At 34.1% G+C, this 18,178-nt stretch overlaps 1 protein-coding gene across 18 annotated transcripts in view; it reads right to left on the bottom strand.

Annotated features, from left to right (window-relative positions):
• The window catches only part of LOC100651897 (kazrin), a 138,657-nt gene that overhangs the window by 53,196 nt on the left and 67,283 nt on the right, over positions 1-18,178 (bottom strand). For 16 of the 18 annotated variants that reach the window (XM_020866616.2, XM_048411929.1, XM_048411920.1 and 13 more), the window contains one exon: positions 1,183-1,295. In XM_020866616.2, coding sequence (XP_020722275.1) covers positions 1,183-1,209 — 27 coding nt within the window. In that variant the 5' untranslated portion in view covers positions 1,210-1,295. Of the gene's footprint in view, positions 1-1,182; positions 1,296-7,332; positions 7,482-18,178 lie in introns of all 18 variants that reach the window. The other 2 variants (XM_012316477.3, XM_020866611.2) reach the window with 1 other exon arrangement.

Raw genomic sequence — 18,178 nt, forward strand, 5'->3', positions numbered from 1 at the left:
TATTCTCGCGAGCCAGTGTATATTTTGATAATGTCTATTGAAAACATATAGCATCCATTTCGAGTTATACAGACCCGAGTGTAGCAGGATTAACCGTTTCCTCGACTCAACAGGAATATTCAATGCCATTAACTCACTCGACGACCGAACGAAGAGGCGAAAGCCGATTCTCAAACAAAGAACGCAACACAGTGGATTATCCTTCCCGATCTAGCAGCAACAGTCACTATCCACAATCGTCGTGCAATTAATTACGTTCTGGCCGTTTAATTACGTTAATTTCAGGAACACCGCAATGATCATCGGCATGAGACTCGTTCGACAAACGTGTTTACGCGGTATGTGATTCCCTATGTTCGATAATTGCACGCTCCTGTTTCCTATATTTCCTTTAAATTTTATCATTTTTTTCCCAGAAAGATAGCTGCAATTCCCGGCGAATGCCTATGAGTAGCGAGATACGTGAGGGGAAAAAACGAATGAAGAAAAGAGTGGCAAAAGAACAACAAAAGAAGATATGGAAATAGAGAAAGAAGGGGTAAGAGAGAGAAAGAGGACGAGAGAGGGAGGAGGAGTAAAAAAAGAAACAGTAAAATGAAAATTCACGAGGGTGTGCGTGAGACGTTGCTTCGTTTCATTTCCGTGGAAAATTTATTGGATATATCGACGGGTAGGGTGAGTGGTAGCAGCCGTTTAATTAAATCAATAATAAAGGGATAAATAAACTGTGCGATTCCGTATGGATGAGTTTTCATCCCGTGATTTTCGTTCGATGAAACTCGTTACACGAGTCGATGATATTTATACGGAAACGGCGTTGCAGTGAACCCGATATAAATTTTTGATGATATAACTTTCAGCTTCGGAATTGTTGATTCGATGATTGCCCGGGTGTTTATTAAGAGCGTGGTAAAAATATCGACCATTTGCACGAGCCTCCGTACATTAATGTTTGTTAATCACAGTTCATACTCGAGGCTCGATTTATTAATATTTGTAATTTATTGGAGAATTGGAAAGATTCGAATTAATATGCACCGTTTAATTAGACGTAAAGGTGTGTTTGCTCCTCTGCCAGGCGGAAAGATATTCATAAATGTAATTATAAAAATTTTACTATCGAGCAAGCCTCACTCGCTGCGTGTAATTTTATGGAATACGAAATGTAATCGGCGGACTCACCTGTGCATCTGCGAGGATGCGCCGCATCAAAGCCAAGGTGGGGTGCGTTGTGAGGTCATCTTCGAGGGCAAGTGCTTCACCTTCTTTGTTTAAGCGGTTTAAGGTATTGAGGGCTGCAACACAATATAAATAACCTTGTAATATGAATCTTGTAACATCAACTAAACCAGCGAAATAATAAGGAGATAGAAGAAATGAGAATAAAGTAGGAAGAAAAAGCAAGCAAGCCAAAGTTCGTTTGCAGATTGTACCATTTTTAGTTTAATTAGTTGGGTTACCCAGAATTTTATAAATCATGAATTCAATTAATTTTATCGTAATAATTACAATAATAAATAAAAACTGTGTCATTAAATCTTACGATGGTCGAACAGTAACTTTCATTCGAAATATTTTTTGGTAAAATAGAAATCCCAAGATTAACTCTTTAAATCATTTTATCATAAAAAAATTCCATAAATTCGAGGAAAATACGAAAAAATCTTTGTTAAAACACTTTGACAACTGGTGTCGCGTAGACGTGACTTCGTTCTGCCATCTGTTGTCGACTGCCGTCGCGTTTACGTGACTTCAGCCTTTCTTTTAATTTATTCGCCACTTGAGCGCGAGACAAACGATTCCCGTGTTTGAAAGTGTTCTACTAAAGTAAAGCGATTTACGAATGCGCTGAAAAGATCGGCAATTTGTGAGTCTAATGATCCAGCGAAAGTGGACGATCAGAAAAAGATTATAATCCCAATTTCTGTAACTGTATGGGACAATCAGAAAATAAATAAACGAAATTCATATAACACTTATGCGTGTAGAAAATAAGTGAAGATAATATGATAAAGATTTGATAATGATGATGGATTCTATGTAATTTATTCAAAAGATATATCATAATTATAACAGACACAATGCGACCGACAAAACGTTAACGTAGAATTTTAATTCCCTGAAACGAACTTCTTCGACTCGAAAAAAAAAGGCCAAGATTATAACGTGAAAATTCAAAGGCAGGGTTAAATACAAAAGACCAGGAACCATGGAATTTGTGCTGACAAGATGGCCGTCGTTTCCTGACTCGTTCATCTCGCATTACCTTCGTCGAAGTCGTTGCTGCGACGGGATAATTGAATTCTCAGAGCTTGGTGCTCGTGGCGCGAAGGTGGAAAGGCCCGAGGGGTGCCAAACTGTTATCGACAAGCTCGTTTCGATCATAGGTCAGAGACGATGAGCCACGCCATCCCTATGTCTCGTCCTTTTCTTCCTCCTCCTGATACATCGCGTTCGACTTTCTCGAGTGCGCTTTGATGTACAACTCGCACGAGAAACTTTCGTTTGAATTGTTTCGACATCAATTCGCTGAATTCGAATCGATGTTCGATGGGTTACCAATCGACTGTTTTCGATTTTCTATCGATGCTTTCTGTCGATTCACAACACGTTCGTGGTCGAAAGTTTTGAAACGATCGATGTATGGAATGGTAAGCGAAATAAATTTGATTTTTTCTCGATTTACATGATTTTAAGATCTTCAGAGTGCCAGGGTATACGGTGTTTGGAATAATTATAGATTCAAACGCGGTTGTTGCATTATTTCTAGAATATTTCCAAGAAAGCATTATTCGTGTCTGGATGTGTCAAGTGAATTCGTTTTTGTAAAGGGTAAGTTGAACGCTGGAGAATATCAGGAGATGTTACATGACGAATTATTGCCTTTCATAACTGAAATAGGAGATCAAAAGACTATTTTTCAAGAAGACAATGCTCCCATTCATACAGCCGCCATTATAGAGACGTGGTTTTAGGATTTCGGAATAGAATTTCGGGAGTCACGAAGAGGTTGAAAATTTAGAATTTTAGAAAATAAGGTAAGAAATTTGAAAATATGGTCACACTGAAATGAGTTGAAAAATTAGAATCTTCGAATTTTTTAGATGTATTTACACGTAATTTAAATGTATTCGAAACTTAGACATTGAGATAAGCTGAAGGTTGAGAATTTTGAAAGCAGAAATCGACCGACAATCGATAATTGAAACTGCAATTAATCATTGAACTTTGAAAATTGGGATCAAGTAAGAATTTACAGATTTGGAAATTCGTTTGAAAATTGGTTGATAGTGAAACTGGAACTGTGAAAACTGACCCAAGTAGATCTGTCGAAAAACGAGACTAATTGGAAGTTAGAATTCTGAAAATTGGGAACAATGGTAGATTGGCAAACTTGAACAAGGTTGAAAATATCGTTCTTCAAAAATTGAACTAAATTCAAATTGTCGAACTTTAAAATTTAAAAATTCCAATGATATCGAATAACATCCAAATTACTTTTTTTCTAAACTTTACATACACTTAACGTTTCTATCTTTGAGTTCTACTAAACTTCATCGATTATATTTTTAAATTTATTAAGTTCTCTTAACTACTGTATATTAAAATATATCCTTTTAGTCGTAAAAACCCATTAATATTATGTCATGTCTTTTTCTTGCGACTTTCAATTATATTCACAGCCAATATAATATTACAAATATAATATTATTAAAATGAATAACACGAGCAAACGTAATATCATTGATACATGATGAGACATTTTCAGCAAATATTAATGAACATGCCCAAAAGTTTCATAATAAAAAAGTTTCCTATCGATTACCTCGATATTACGAATATTTCTGAAAGTTTTATCTTCTAGAGAGGATTCCGAGTCGATGAACATTCTCAGTAATTTCATTTTATTCCTCATCCGGGCGATACAAATAATTCATGGCGTAATTGCGTTAAGTTTATTCTGCTCACACCTTCGACCAAGTGTTACATCCTTTCATCAAGAAGTTGTACGCAGCGAGTAATTAAGCGACGAGATAAGAAATCCGTTTCGTTGCGCCCCACGTAACGAACCTTTAAACATTCTCGCTTAATTAGTTTTCAAATTCGAGCAATTACACCATGGCCGAAAGCGAACACCGGCAATTACCCGACTAACGAAGTTACCAACAATCTTTGCCGTGTAAATAAGTTGCTCCGGCTAGTTAACAGATGAAAATCAACCGTTTATTAATTCCTCGTGAATCTTTTATTTCAGTATTTAATCGTAATTTATTCGATCATTGACTTGATGACAAATGTTACAGTGGACTGAGCGTTGTAATAGGATTTGTAGAGAATTCTATAGAGAATTTCCCCGTATAAAGAACCGCAGAGAATTATTCTAGGATTCGCAGAAAGATTTCTAGAAAATTTCATGTTGTAAATATTATCGTCGCCTGAACGTGAACATATTAAGGGAAAAGCGCTAGGGATGAAAACCTCGCGTGAAAAATTCAGAATTTGCAGCAAGATGTTCGTAGAAAATTCTACATTTCAAACATTAATATTGTCGTCACGTCATCCGGATTTAAGGATATATAGGAACAAATTTCGTACAGGGAATTCAAAATGTGCAATAAGTTGTACATAAAATTTATTATGTTAGAAACTTTTAAGAATAAAATTTCTTATAGAAAATTGTTTAAAATCCAACGAAATTTTTTAGTTTGCGTTTTAAAAATATCATCATCCGATGGATCTGATATTGGGAAATAAAATGTCATATTGTATGAAATTTTCTTCACATTATTCAACTATTATCAACAATGTTCATTGCGCGTTATACTACGTAGTACAGTGGGAGATTATCAGGAACGATTGAGGTAATGTGTAATTGACGGAAAACATCGAAATTCGATGACATTTTCCACAATTCGGAGCACTGTACTGTTTTGGTGGATATCGATGCATTAGTACACCTATCGAACTCTCATAAACGTCAATGTAGCGAGCTCTCGAAACTCCTCTCTCTCTCTCTCTCTCTGTTTTCCAATCCTTCGTTCAATTCGATACTCGATTTATATCCCATCAAATTCTCATTTATTAGAAAGTATCGAGATAAAATTTGAAGTACGTAGACGGTTCGTTACGGAAGTGAAGTTTTGTAGATAAAGCTAACATATGATCGACGTTATATTATTGAAAATAAAAAAGCGGTCAGTTCAAAAGTTCCAGTATTTTTAAGCATTGTTCTATCGAAGAAAAGTGAAGTTTCTGAGAGTTGAGGTAAAAATGACAGATAGAAAAATGTCTAAAATATCTTGAACGTTTAATTGGCCAGTTTAAATAAGATTTTAGTAGACTTTTTAATAAGTAAGAACTTTCATTGGGAGTGATCAAACAGATACGTTGAAGAATACTATGAAAACGAATATTACCGTGATCAAAAATACTACATATAATCATAGAATAGTTAACACAGGATTTATCAATGATTAAGGTATAAAACCTGTATGAAAGAAAAATTGTAAATTTAAAACATTTCTGGAAAAGTACCAATTAATCGTTCCGATTTGTTTTAGTAATAAATCGCTCATTTCCCTTCGATTCCGTCGGATATTCACATTAAATCCTGCGCTTTCGTTCGTTAGAGAGTGAAAGATGTTTAAAAATCGTGGTATCCGTTTGATTGTCCGCCTTAATATCTTTTCGTATTCCTTTGGAGGAGATGGTTTTACGTTTGCAGAGAGTTAAGACAGGCAAGTACACGCATCGGGTTACGGTCAGGTATGTGCATTAAGGCACATAAAGGGCTTACGTAGACGTAGGCGACCCTCCCAGCTGGTATATAGGTCTACGTGCAAACACGCAAGCACGTTAAGTGCGCTTCCAGCACGAGGTCGCTATGAGACCAGCAGGGAACCGCGAAGGGGTTAGCCTGATATATGGGATAGCTTGATATTATGCGCCTCCGCACAGACCGGAGGAATATTCTTTACGATCTTTCCTCGAAAATGAAACCTATTCGATACGTCGAGATATACTCGACAAAATAGCCAGCTTTTATTCGCGTGCATATTCGTACTATTTTTGCAGACAGAAGATTAACCCTTTTATTGCTATTAGGTTGTCCGGAAAGTGTCTAACTTTTACAGACACGTCTTTTATAACGACTCATCTTTATACAAACATGAAACCTAATCTGTCGAACGTTGTGATCTTTATTTTGATAGAACAAAATGGATCATACATAATTCGATAAAATAATATAAAACGGAAAATGTTGTGCATCCATTATTTCCTTATAAAACGAAAGAGACTTTTCGGACGACCTAATATAAATGGTATCATAAATATTGTTATAATTTCGCTGAGATTTTCACTAATCTTCAATTGGTAATAATTGAGTAGCTTTTAATTAGTAATAATTTTATACTTCTATTTGTATAGAAATCAAGAATGTTTCGAAATATAAAATACCATAGCGCGTATTAAAAAAAAAAAATAATAAAGTTAGTCTATTGTAATAAAAATAAACTTGTCTGAGCTAGTATAACGAAAATAAACTTCACTGAAAGAATATGATAAAAAGTTAAAGGTAATTTTATAAATAGCACTTTTATTGGCAATATATAATTACTACCGACTAGATCAGCGTTGTTACATCTCATCGAAAACTTTTTGCCAAGGTTTAAGGAATAAAAAGTGGCACTATCCGTAAAAAACATAGATAAAAAAGCACTAAATATAGATTACATGGAAATACCTATACAACTTTAATTTATTTTCAGAGTTTCAAGATCTCTGAAACTTCGCTGTAATACCTTCAATTACGATTTATAGCTGTGAGATCTACCATTAACCTTGCTGTAGTACTCAAATTTTTATGCCCGACTAAGAATAAGCAAGAGGAATTTTTGTTAAACATTTTAACCAAAATTAGTTAGTTTTAGATAAGGTTAAGGTTTAGTTTTAATACAAATTAAAAAGTGTTTCTCATTTTCTGCGATACTTCTTAAAATGATATTTTACCTCTTTAAGAAGCACTTTTCAATATATTGAAGTTTGAAAAAGATCGGAGATACCGATCAAGTTGTAAAGTATTATCGTATATTAAAGTATCTTTCTGTTAAAAATGCTATTTTCTACGATTTTCCTTAAACCTTTCACCCGCTCCAGCTACTCCTTTTCTAAAAGCAATTTATTAGAAGATTAGACACTTCTTTCAAAGTCAGTTTCAGCTGCATCCTCTACGATATTGTGCTTTATGAAATAGCAACGACCAATCACCAAGAAAGCCCCATGTGCACCATGGTAATCCATATACCACTTTTTTTTTCCTGCAAGACTCACCTTCCTCGAAGGGCTGCGCCCGTTTAGCGAATGCCCTCGAGAAAACGCCGCGCGGTTTCGAGGTCTCCACGCCGTTTTCTACGGCTGCGCTCATTTTTCTGAGTGGTCCTTCACGGAGCTTGTGTTCCCAGGATGAATAAAGGGACCATCTGAAATTCACGTGACACTCAACATCTTTGTTTAAAGAATCCGCGGTCATGGTGCGAGAGCTTTGATACGAATCTCCGTTTGACGTTTCTGCAATCACTTCTCACCCCCTAATTAAACGATTGAAACGATTTTCTACCGTAAAATAATTCTCCCTTATTACTAGGTTTCAATTGTATAGACGATCTTCTTTTCTGTTATTAAATTTGGATTTAAGGAAATAGAAGATACTTCATGAACTTGGATTTTGAGATATTAGAAATACTTCTTATGCTTAAAATAGAATTTGCTATACGTTTAGTAATTAAAAATTTATTATACTGTAATATTTGTTATATCGAATATTTGCTATATATTTCTTATCTTTGTTTCATTTTATTTTTATCTTTTTATATATTTATCATATATATTTTGCTATATAGTTGCTATAAATTTATACTTAATAGAATATGCATATATAAAAATAATAATAGATACGAATAAATCATCAATTCAATTGGTACTGATGTGTCTAATGTTACGCTATTGAAATATTGTACCACAATGGTAAACAAAATTTAATGTATCTATAGATACAGAAGCACGTAAAACCTGCAAGTCCCGTAACATGGTGTTACAGAAAATTAACGGAATTTATGTCACTGCTTATTATTACAAAAAATATTACATCATGTACTCCATTTCACCATCTTGATTCGTTTCATAACGAAGAGAATACAATGTTCCCTACGATTTCAACATTTACACTTATCACCAAGATTCCAACAGATAATAAAAAAGGAAACTCTGGACGATCTACATATCTGGTTTTCACACATTTTCTCCAACGTACACTATTATTTCCGCTGCAGTAATGTTTTGCAATTTTCCTATTGCCCCGGAATATATCACCTTGGCTACGTAACAATGCGTCATATTACATCACTATAGATATTCGCACAATGTCCCTAGTTAATTGCTATTCTTCAATCAAGAGTTTCCCTTTAATTAAATGTAGATTATCTGATTACGGAGTAGAGATTACAACGAAGAATTGCCGGTGGTACGTCAAAGATTAAAAGCAACAAAGGGTGAAATCCCGTACAACATTGCATTCAAGGTTCTCTCTTTACGAGGCCTGGATAACATAGCATTAAGTCTACTCTGTTTAATTACTAAATCTTTATAATCTTCACGAGCATTTTAATGCTGTATCCAATGGAAGGCTGTTCTGCGAGATCTAACGATGACGTTAACAATTGTTTTAACGATTGTTTAAACATGATCAAATTGCGAGCACCGATTTTAAAAAGGAAAAAGGTAGAACGGTGCTAAAAATCTTGATACTAAATTCTTTTTACGATAAAAATATGAGTGGAGGTTGCAGAAAATGGCAGGCTGAAAATCGTAGTGATGTAGGTTGAGATTTTGAAGTTCTGGATTTATAATTACCCATTTTAATCTTCAACGTATTACTCCTTTAGTTTCATAATTAATTAAGTTGTAAGTTAAATTTATCATACGTTAGACTAAATGTCTATTGTACGTTTATGTTTAAACTTAGGGATCTATGTCGATAGTTATTTACCTAAAATTTATTTTACACTTTCAATACTTTTTCCTTAATTCTACTCTAATCCTAAACCATATTATACTAGCAAATTTCCTTAAATATACATCAGTGTAACTTTAACCTTTGTTCTTATTTACACTCTATTAAACTCTATCCTCTTCTTTGCTTCCTCGATAAATGATTTGAAAAATATAATGGATTTTTTGATAAACACAGACCACTATTTCACGAAGAATAGGAGTGGACTTATACCACTATGATTCTCACTCCTGTTATTGAGAATAGTTGATTTTCTCTTTCGAGGTGAATCTGATTCAAGAAAATGAAAGACGATTTATGGAGCGTGAATCTCTGTGATATAAAACATTTCTATGGGAAAATAAACAAGTGAAAACTGTAGTTATATTTCTCGCGGAGAGAACAAAGATTTATAGAATGTCTGCAAGTGGTATATATTCGTGAAATGATCCTAGAAAGCAAAAACTTCTGCAATTACTTTCGCAAAGACTACACGAGTTAAATTATATATAGATTTCATTTAAAATACTTTATAAATGGTACACTCTAATTTGCAAACATTATATCACTCTTTTGGTATTGCATTAATATTGTAATTATTATTCTATTGATATGTAATTATTCATATAAACTTCTCTACTATTATATATTTTGAATCATGCAGAAACCATGTGAATTAATAACACGTAAGACTTATTAATATTTAGAGTTACGTTGAAAGGTTGATAAACTCTTGCTTTAAGCTTCACAACTCTAGTTTATCGTTCAGACGCAACCCTTAGAGCGCAAGCTTTGACAACGAATATCTATAGCGATGGCAGAATAAACATCCCCTAAAAATTCGAGGCTTACGGTCCCTCGTATTATTAAGGGTACTGTGTATGTACATACACATTGTTCCCCCTCGATGGAACTCGATATTCGATCGTCATAATTTATCATTACACAGGGAAAAGGACGCGTTCGATAAATCCTCGTTGCGTTCAACCAAGTTTGCTCGTTGATTTACGCGCCTTACTGTTAGCGACTTTAGTCATAAGGGAGGCACGGTATCTATGGGTCTATGGTGGCTTCTTGTCAATACAAAGCAAAATGGAAAATAAATAAATAAATGAATGCTTTTGATCATAAGAGAGGCACGGTAACTATGGGCCTGTGATACAAAGGAGTATGGAAAATAAATAAATAATAAATAAACAAAATAAATGAAGTGGAAAATCGAGGAAGAAATCATGAGCCAATGGTCAAGTGTATTATTAAGATATCTATAATTTCATAACAATAGAAACAATAGATCGTCTTCGATTTTCTATTCGAAGAGAAATAAATTAATGATTTGGTCGTTCAAAATATTGATAATCCAAGTGATACGAATATATTTTTGTAATCTTCGAAATAATCTATTCCGTTTGATTTTTTGTTTGGAAATAAACATATCAATAATTTAATCGCTTAAAATATTTATAATCCAGGTGACACAAGTTAATTTGGCTTTGCCAATTAATTCTTTAACTACGGTGGATTTGGCTGACATTATTACAATGCTAATAGAGCCGTGAATTTACATTTTACTGCAAATAGAATATAAAAAAAGTGAGTATTAATTTTTAATTGAAATTATTTCAAATTTACACACAAGTTATAAAGTATCAAATTTGGAAAATAACTGTTTATTACTACGAACATAATAATTCCTTATTGTTAGATACACGTTAAAACAATTGAATGAGATAATGGTACAGAAAGAAGTTCTAGTACTACGAAACTGCTGCAATCACATTGTGATTAAAAGAGAATAATTACACGCACAGGTTGGAAGATCGAAATGAATCAATTAAACAAATTAAAAGACGTAAATGAGAAGAGTTTAAGAACAATTCTGCGAAGCTAGAGATAAGCCAGAGTTAGAATAAATTAAGGAACAAACATTAGATTAAACAGACTGGATGCAAAATGAGCGAGTAATTTCGTTTATTATAGAGAAACAGCTGGAGTTGTCACGTTTATTCCGAGCCGTGGCAATTTCTAATGCACGACCCCCTGGAGTTCAATTCCGAAATGGACATATACTGGTTTGCCGATCCCTTTTGTCAAATGGAGGGAGCGTTCGGCAGATGACAGTTTCATTTACAGGATCGCAACTGAAGCCGCGGCAAAATAGCGATTTTCTTTCCTTTCCAAATTGCATACAAGCAATAAAATAAAATAAACATTTACTTTCGCCAATAAAAGAAAACAAACAATTTCATTTTATAAAAGAGTAATTGTGTTTTAGAAAATGCGCTCAAAAAATTTCATTGAAAAATCAGCGAAAATTTAAGAGACACCAGTTTATATATCTCAAAAGCCGAAAACTTCCTAATTAAAATTTTCATTGTTAAATACATTTTGAAGATCCAAAATTCCTTAAACGAAACTACATTAGTCTATAAATGTTATGAATTTGAAATGCTACTGTATAGATTGAAAGTTTTCAAGTTAAATTCTTTTTCTTTTAACTCCGTTTCCTTTTTTTTTTTTCCTTTTTTTTAAAAGTACACAAAGTTCTAAATAACGCAACTAATTTAGTTTATATAAATTTCCGGAGTTCGTAAGTTCCCAATTAGATCCACAAAATGAAATCCGTTGAAATCGAATTAAAACCATTTTCACAAATTAATCATAAAATCACTCTGTTTTTCAAATTTGTAGAAGCTTCTCCTAATGATTCATTCCATATTTCACTGTTAAACTGGATTTTCCACGACTGTTTCGACTAATAGAAATTAACGGACGAAATTTTCTGCACTCGTTTAATTCAAAGTTGGAGGTAAATGTAGATTCGATTCGCGAGGACGATATAAATGATGCTGAGAACTGGAGGAAGAAAAATCTCATTAGGAAATTCCATTTTTGCGCGAACAGCGGAAAGCTGACGCGTATATTCTGGCAAGCTTGTTCTTCCACCATTTCCTTTTTCACCGTTGGAATGCAAGTTGCTATAGTGGATCCTTCTTCTGTCAGAAGTTTCAGAATGGATGATAATTCTTGAAACAGAGGCGCGTCCTCGCGAAACGTAAATTTCGTGGTTTGGCTTCACCAGTCCGAGTGTACCTCGTTGCCAAGGGATTTCAAGTGTAAACTTGCTACACTGTCAATTTACAGGGATATTCGTGCGGAGAGTAGATTATCCAAGGAAAATTAACGAGGTTTCTGATCTCACATTTGGTTGCCAGTAAAGATGAAAAATTGACGATTAATTATTCTTTGTAAATTATAAATTAGTGTTGCTTAAGAAAGTAAGTTTCAAACGATCAATAGTAAATCAACGTTGAAGGAAAGAATTAAAAGAAATCAATAAATTAAATAAATAAAGTTAAATTAATATCTATAAAAAGCTACGAATCGCGGACAAGTATCGAATTTTATTTCTCTTTCAGTATCTCTTCACTATCTATGATAAAGTTGGCCAAGAAATGTTATCTTTGATATATTTTACATGTACCTATACTTTGCATATTGTACACATATTTGCATATTCTATATTTTTACATATTTTATGTACCCAATATTTTATACGCGTATCTTTTCTTACAAAAATATAGATAAAAAATATAGAATGAAATTTTTTGGCCACATTCCTAATTTTCTCAGATAACATTCTACGCTCCACAAACGACACTCTGAACTAACCAAATCCAGCTTTACATCCAAAATTCCTGCAAAACGTAGCTTCACTATATTATCATTTCTGCATACGCAGATTTATCACTGTACTTAAGGGAACGCGAATATTTTCCCGAAGGTTCTGAAGTATTAGGATAAGGACAGATTGCAGATGTTACTGGCACATTAATTCCGAAATCTATGCGGCAATATCTCAGTGCAGATTCCTGCTATCTTAGAATAGGGTGGATAATGCCGATGTAATTTGTATTTACGAGCCTCCGCAGAGCCATTGCACGGCATTGCTCAATGGAGCACACATCCTCTTAGAAAAGAAGCATCGATCGGCGAATAAAGCTAAAGGAAAGAGCGTTCCAGAATTTCTAGTGACACGAAAGATTTCTAGCTAGAAAAATATCTTCTCTAACTGAACCTATCGATACGTTCGGGTTTTTTATTCGCGCGAATCTCATTAATGGAAATAGGTTCTTTTTTCCTAATAGAGATCGACTAGAGCATAATTTACACTAAGGTTTCGCGACGAAGGTGATATCTAGGTCGGTGAAACCTTGAGGAAAGTTAAATTAGAATTAATACGATCAAGGAGTTGTCAACGTTTCTTTATAAGCCATGTAAATTTTATTCTCTTCGAAAATAATTACTCTACTTGAGAAAGTTAAATTGTAATTGATAGATATGGAAGCTAAAAATTATTATTCATGACGCCTCGGAAAAGCTGATCTTTTATGCGTACAGAAGTATCCAGATTTTCCATTTTTCAAATTAGTTTTTTACAGCACTCGAGCAGAGTTGAATTAAAAATTGAAATTAATAGATACGATTCAAAACTTGCAGACTATCGTGTTTCTCTCGTGCATCGTGTAAATTTTCACGTGTTCTCGCTTCTACCAATTCTGATACTTCAGATAAATTGTTCATTGGTATTAATACACGCAATTAAGGACTTGCAAACTATTTTATCGCGCAAATTTTCCTCTTCCCTTATAAAAACTGCATCATTCGTGGTATCTTCGCAGATAGAAATATTATTAATGAAGGATCATTGATTTAGAGGTCTAAGAATGAAATTTTTCAACTCTTTTGAACATCTAGGTTAATTATTTTCATGTTGTAGAATTGTTGTAGAATTGTAAAATGTTCCACAGAGAAACTCAATGCAAAGAAATAAAACTCTTCGGATCTTAGGAAATGCCCGAATTCTCAAATTTAATCCTAGCACACCATTAACAATTAATTAACGACCTATATATTCTCTTCTAAGTTCTTGGAAATAGGTCGTGCTTCTACAAATAAAGCTCTCCGTACAATCTTTTTACTACGCTTTCCGGAGAAGCCCTTTCTATTATTCAACTTATTCCTGTCGCAACACATGGGTTTGAGTTTGGCCTGAATTACAAGTCCGTATACTCGTAAAGGGTTATTGAAAATTCAATTGCATCGACATTATATCAAATATCAAAGTAAATCCTTCAATTTAAAAGACTTCCAATATCAGGCTTTGTAATAAATAACGATAAATCTACAGACGAACTAGTAATGAAATAAAAGTTCCTGTTAAATTTTCCAATTAAAAATAGTAAACTTTAAAAAACTATAGAAAAAAGATACTTCTAATTTAACTGAGAATTTTTTTGCTACAAAAGTGATGGCACGTTTCACTATTTGTTTTGCAAATTTTATTCATTCGATTCCGTGACCCTCTTCCGATGTGGTACACAATTTTCATATCTCGTGTTTTAAAAAATGCGGTGAAATGCAATATATACAATATGGAGGGATGCGTGATCGTTACTCTTGGAATATTTTCACAGTTAATTTATGCAAAGGAAAATACGAGTTTTACAGACAGCAGCAAGTTTGGTAAGCAATAACTCGAGATAAAAGTTGGTTAATTGAAAACTTTGCTCCTTGTCTCTGTTCAATGAATATCGTCGCCTATTCCATACATAGTAAGTGCACATGCGTACGCTGTCTCTTTAATATTCATGAGATTCTGCTTAATTATCACAGCTGTAGACCGTTCGTGTAATCTCGCGGGCGTGAAGTTTCATTTAAATAAACAGAAAGAAGCTTCTTACTCCCGTAACGCATTTCTCGTTCTTCGCGGTTTCACGTGTAGTTGCTTACTTTAATAGTTAAACGCCATACTAGGAATCATGGTAATTTTATTAGGCATTTAAGTATCGCAGGTCTTGCAGAGAAAGAAATTGTATTCTGAAATTCCCTTATTATATAAAAAAGGAATTACATAAAAAAAAAATGTGGTTTCGGTAGTACTTTTTGACGATTTGATTACAAAAATGAAATATCTTTGATGAACAAAGCGAAACGCAGTAGCTGTTTTAATTAAAAATCATGACAACGCGATACTTTCCTTCCGCAATAAATCGCAAGATTAATGAACTGTTAATAAAAATGGAAAATGAAGAATATTTTTTATATTTATTGTATGAATACGTAAATCTAATAATAAATGGTAACGCGGAGTTTTTGAATGGTTCTTCATCATCGCTACTAATACATTGTGAAATTTTAATAAATCCATGGAGATAAAATTGAATTTTTTCTCTATTTGAACTTTGATAATCTTTCAACAATAAATCTTGATAAAAGATTCACCGTAAATCATTTTCTGCAGAGAACGTAATTATTATTTTAATACAACTATTATTAATTTTTATTGCAATTGCAATATTCCACCACTCTCGACCAATATTTTTCTGTCTTTACCGATTATGTTAAATAAGTCCTCAAATCGTTTTTAGCTAATAAATATTTTACGACTTCTTCAATTTTATACTTCAAATTTATATTGTCTAACCCTTTATACCGACGATGTGTCGTAAAAAACAAAAACTACAGCGATCCTTTCAAAGGGTTTTCTTTGCGTTTTGAACAACTTTTCGTCTTTGTGCCTCCGCTTTTATTTCTGTCAAAGCGGAAGCACGACGAAAAAGAGAAGAAAATTTGGTAAAAGAAAGAAGAGGAAGTAAAGGGCGAATTTGGATGAAACGTGAAACGTGTAAGAGAGTCAGGTCGTGGATGCCGCCTAATGCAAACGTAACGTAATAATTAGCGGCTGGGTAGCTCGCTAATTAAGGAGAAAGCAGAAGAAATAAAAGAGCTTCTCGTTTTACCGGCGATGGTTAAAACGGCGCTTTCGTTCTCGCTTATTTTCTCAACTTTTCCTACGTTTGTCCTTTCCACGCCTATTCGGATGCATCCGACACCTGTTTCTTTGACAACTCGACGCTATTGAATCATCATAATTGGTATGCAAAAGAAAAAATATTTGCTTCGAGAAATACCGACGAAACGTTGTTAAGACGACAGTAGGAATACAGATTTTTTATTACAATAGAAGAATACTCATACAATTTTATTGATTATTTAGTTTATTCGCATATAGTAAAACCAGGAAGGACAATTTTAGATCTTCGACTTTGTGATTTCTAGATTTACAAATTTGCAAATATAAGAATATCAGATTTGTGGTATTTTTTATGTCGACATCTCCAAAATTAGGATGTTTAGATCGTCTGACTTTTCGGTTTGAGATTTTTCGGATTATGGTCGTTCAACACAGAATACAAATAATTTTCTAACATCCTTTATAGTTAAAAATCAAACATTGAAAATGTTCAAACGTTTGTATAAATGATTTATGAAAGATCAATCTCTTTAACCGCGCACGGAACAAGCGTTTGATCGCGAATTCCTTTTGCGAGATTGAACGTATTGCTACTGCAACGAATGCCAATTTCCTATGGAATAATTCCATTTCACACTCTATTCGTCACTTGTTTGGCATTTTGAACTACAGGTAAATTAAAGCTTGATAAATGTTGTTCGATTTAGTGTTTAATAATACCAATACAATGTAACTTTATCGAAGCGATGATATCTTTGGCTGCAAGGGAAGAAATAATTGGTGAGGAAATTAAGATTGGTATAAAACAACAAGAGAAAAACAACGATGTCTGTCCAAAGAAGCCAGTGCACTTAAGTTCGAAGAAGGAATTCACGATCAGAAGTAGTGTTCTCGATCAACCTGCTTGATTTATGTCGCACGAGAACAATAAGCGTTGGAACAATCTGTCTCGCTCGAAAGAGCATTCAGGATGAGCCTTAACGGTGAAAGCCGGACCGGAAGGATCGACGATCCGTGACCACCGACACGACAATGCAAACGGTATCTAAACCTTTTCCTTACAGAAAATTCACGACCATCTTCTCTCAATGTAACGCTATCATTCCTAAGAAGGAAGAACTGTCGTTCTAATATTACGACTAATAATAGTTGATATTAGAAAATTCCTGCAATTTCTGGGAATTCAAAGTTTCTCTGCTTGCAGTTATTAGCCTCGCAAATTTGAAATGTACGAATTCCAAATATCCAGAAGCAAAGAACGTTTGTTGCTTTCGACCGAATTCCCCTTATCTAGTCCTGCAGAGTTACCCCAAAAAAAAGAAGCTATTACAATATACAGCAAAGCCGAAATAAAATACACGAGTACGATGACTGATTCCGTGAGCCAATTACCACAAACCATTCCTCGGGGAACCCTTGGCAGCTGTGTATAAAGGGTGCTGGCGTGACACGAGATGAGTAGAAAGACGGGAAAAAGGGAGAAAAAGAAAGAAATGGAAAGGCGGAGGGAAACGGGTTCGCGTTTAACGGGTGAGAGGAAAATGACATGGACGTGAAACAGAGATGACTGAGGGGGAGCAGAGCCACGAAATTCATGAATATTTATACCGTGGTTATATCGTAGAAGTAACATGCGCTGAAAAAAAAGAGAAAAAGGGAGAACGCCGGCGCCGTGAACGAATTGAACGAAGCGCAAACGCAGAAACTACTACGTACCGCGAATGAAATAGAAGAAGACGTAACGCAATCGTGTACCATTTTGCTTATGAAGATGGAAAGAGGCAATATTGCAGTTGAATCGATATAACTTAATTTATCATCTGGATATATTAGGCGAATCGTACGATCACCTCTCTCTGTAATTGTACCGATTATTATCTCTCGTTAACGTAGTGTGTTACTAAGGATAGTTATTGGAACTTGTTATCGTTGCTTTGGCGCTTGTTAATCCGTTGCTGCGATTGAATTAGTACCTGATTATAATCACGCCATTAATAGGTCGTTGTCATGTTAACGACGGAAATTTTTTTCTAAGTGAATGATCAACGTGACGATGAAGTCTACGTATATACCTACAGATTATTTTTCGACCGTTTTACTCTAATGCAATACTATTTCATATAGGATAACAGGAACTGATATAAAAGAAATATAAGTTTTTAGTTCAAGAGATTATGCCAGCTACTTTGTTATAATTATATTCATCGAAAATTCGAATTATATATATAGGCAGTAGACAATTCGATCGTAATATAATTTGTAAAGAATAACGATAAATCGCATCCTGGAAGTCAGAAAGTCATTAATACGCG

Source organism: Bombus terrestris, chromosome 14 (genome assembly GCF_910591885.1).
Source record: "Bombus terrestris chromosome 14, iyBomTerr1.2, whole genome shotgun sequence".
In the NCBI taxonomy this organism is placed as follows: domain Eukaryota; kingdom Metazoa; phylum Arthropoda; class Insecta; order Hymenoptera; family Apidae; genus Bombus; species Bombus terrestris.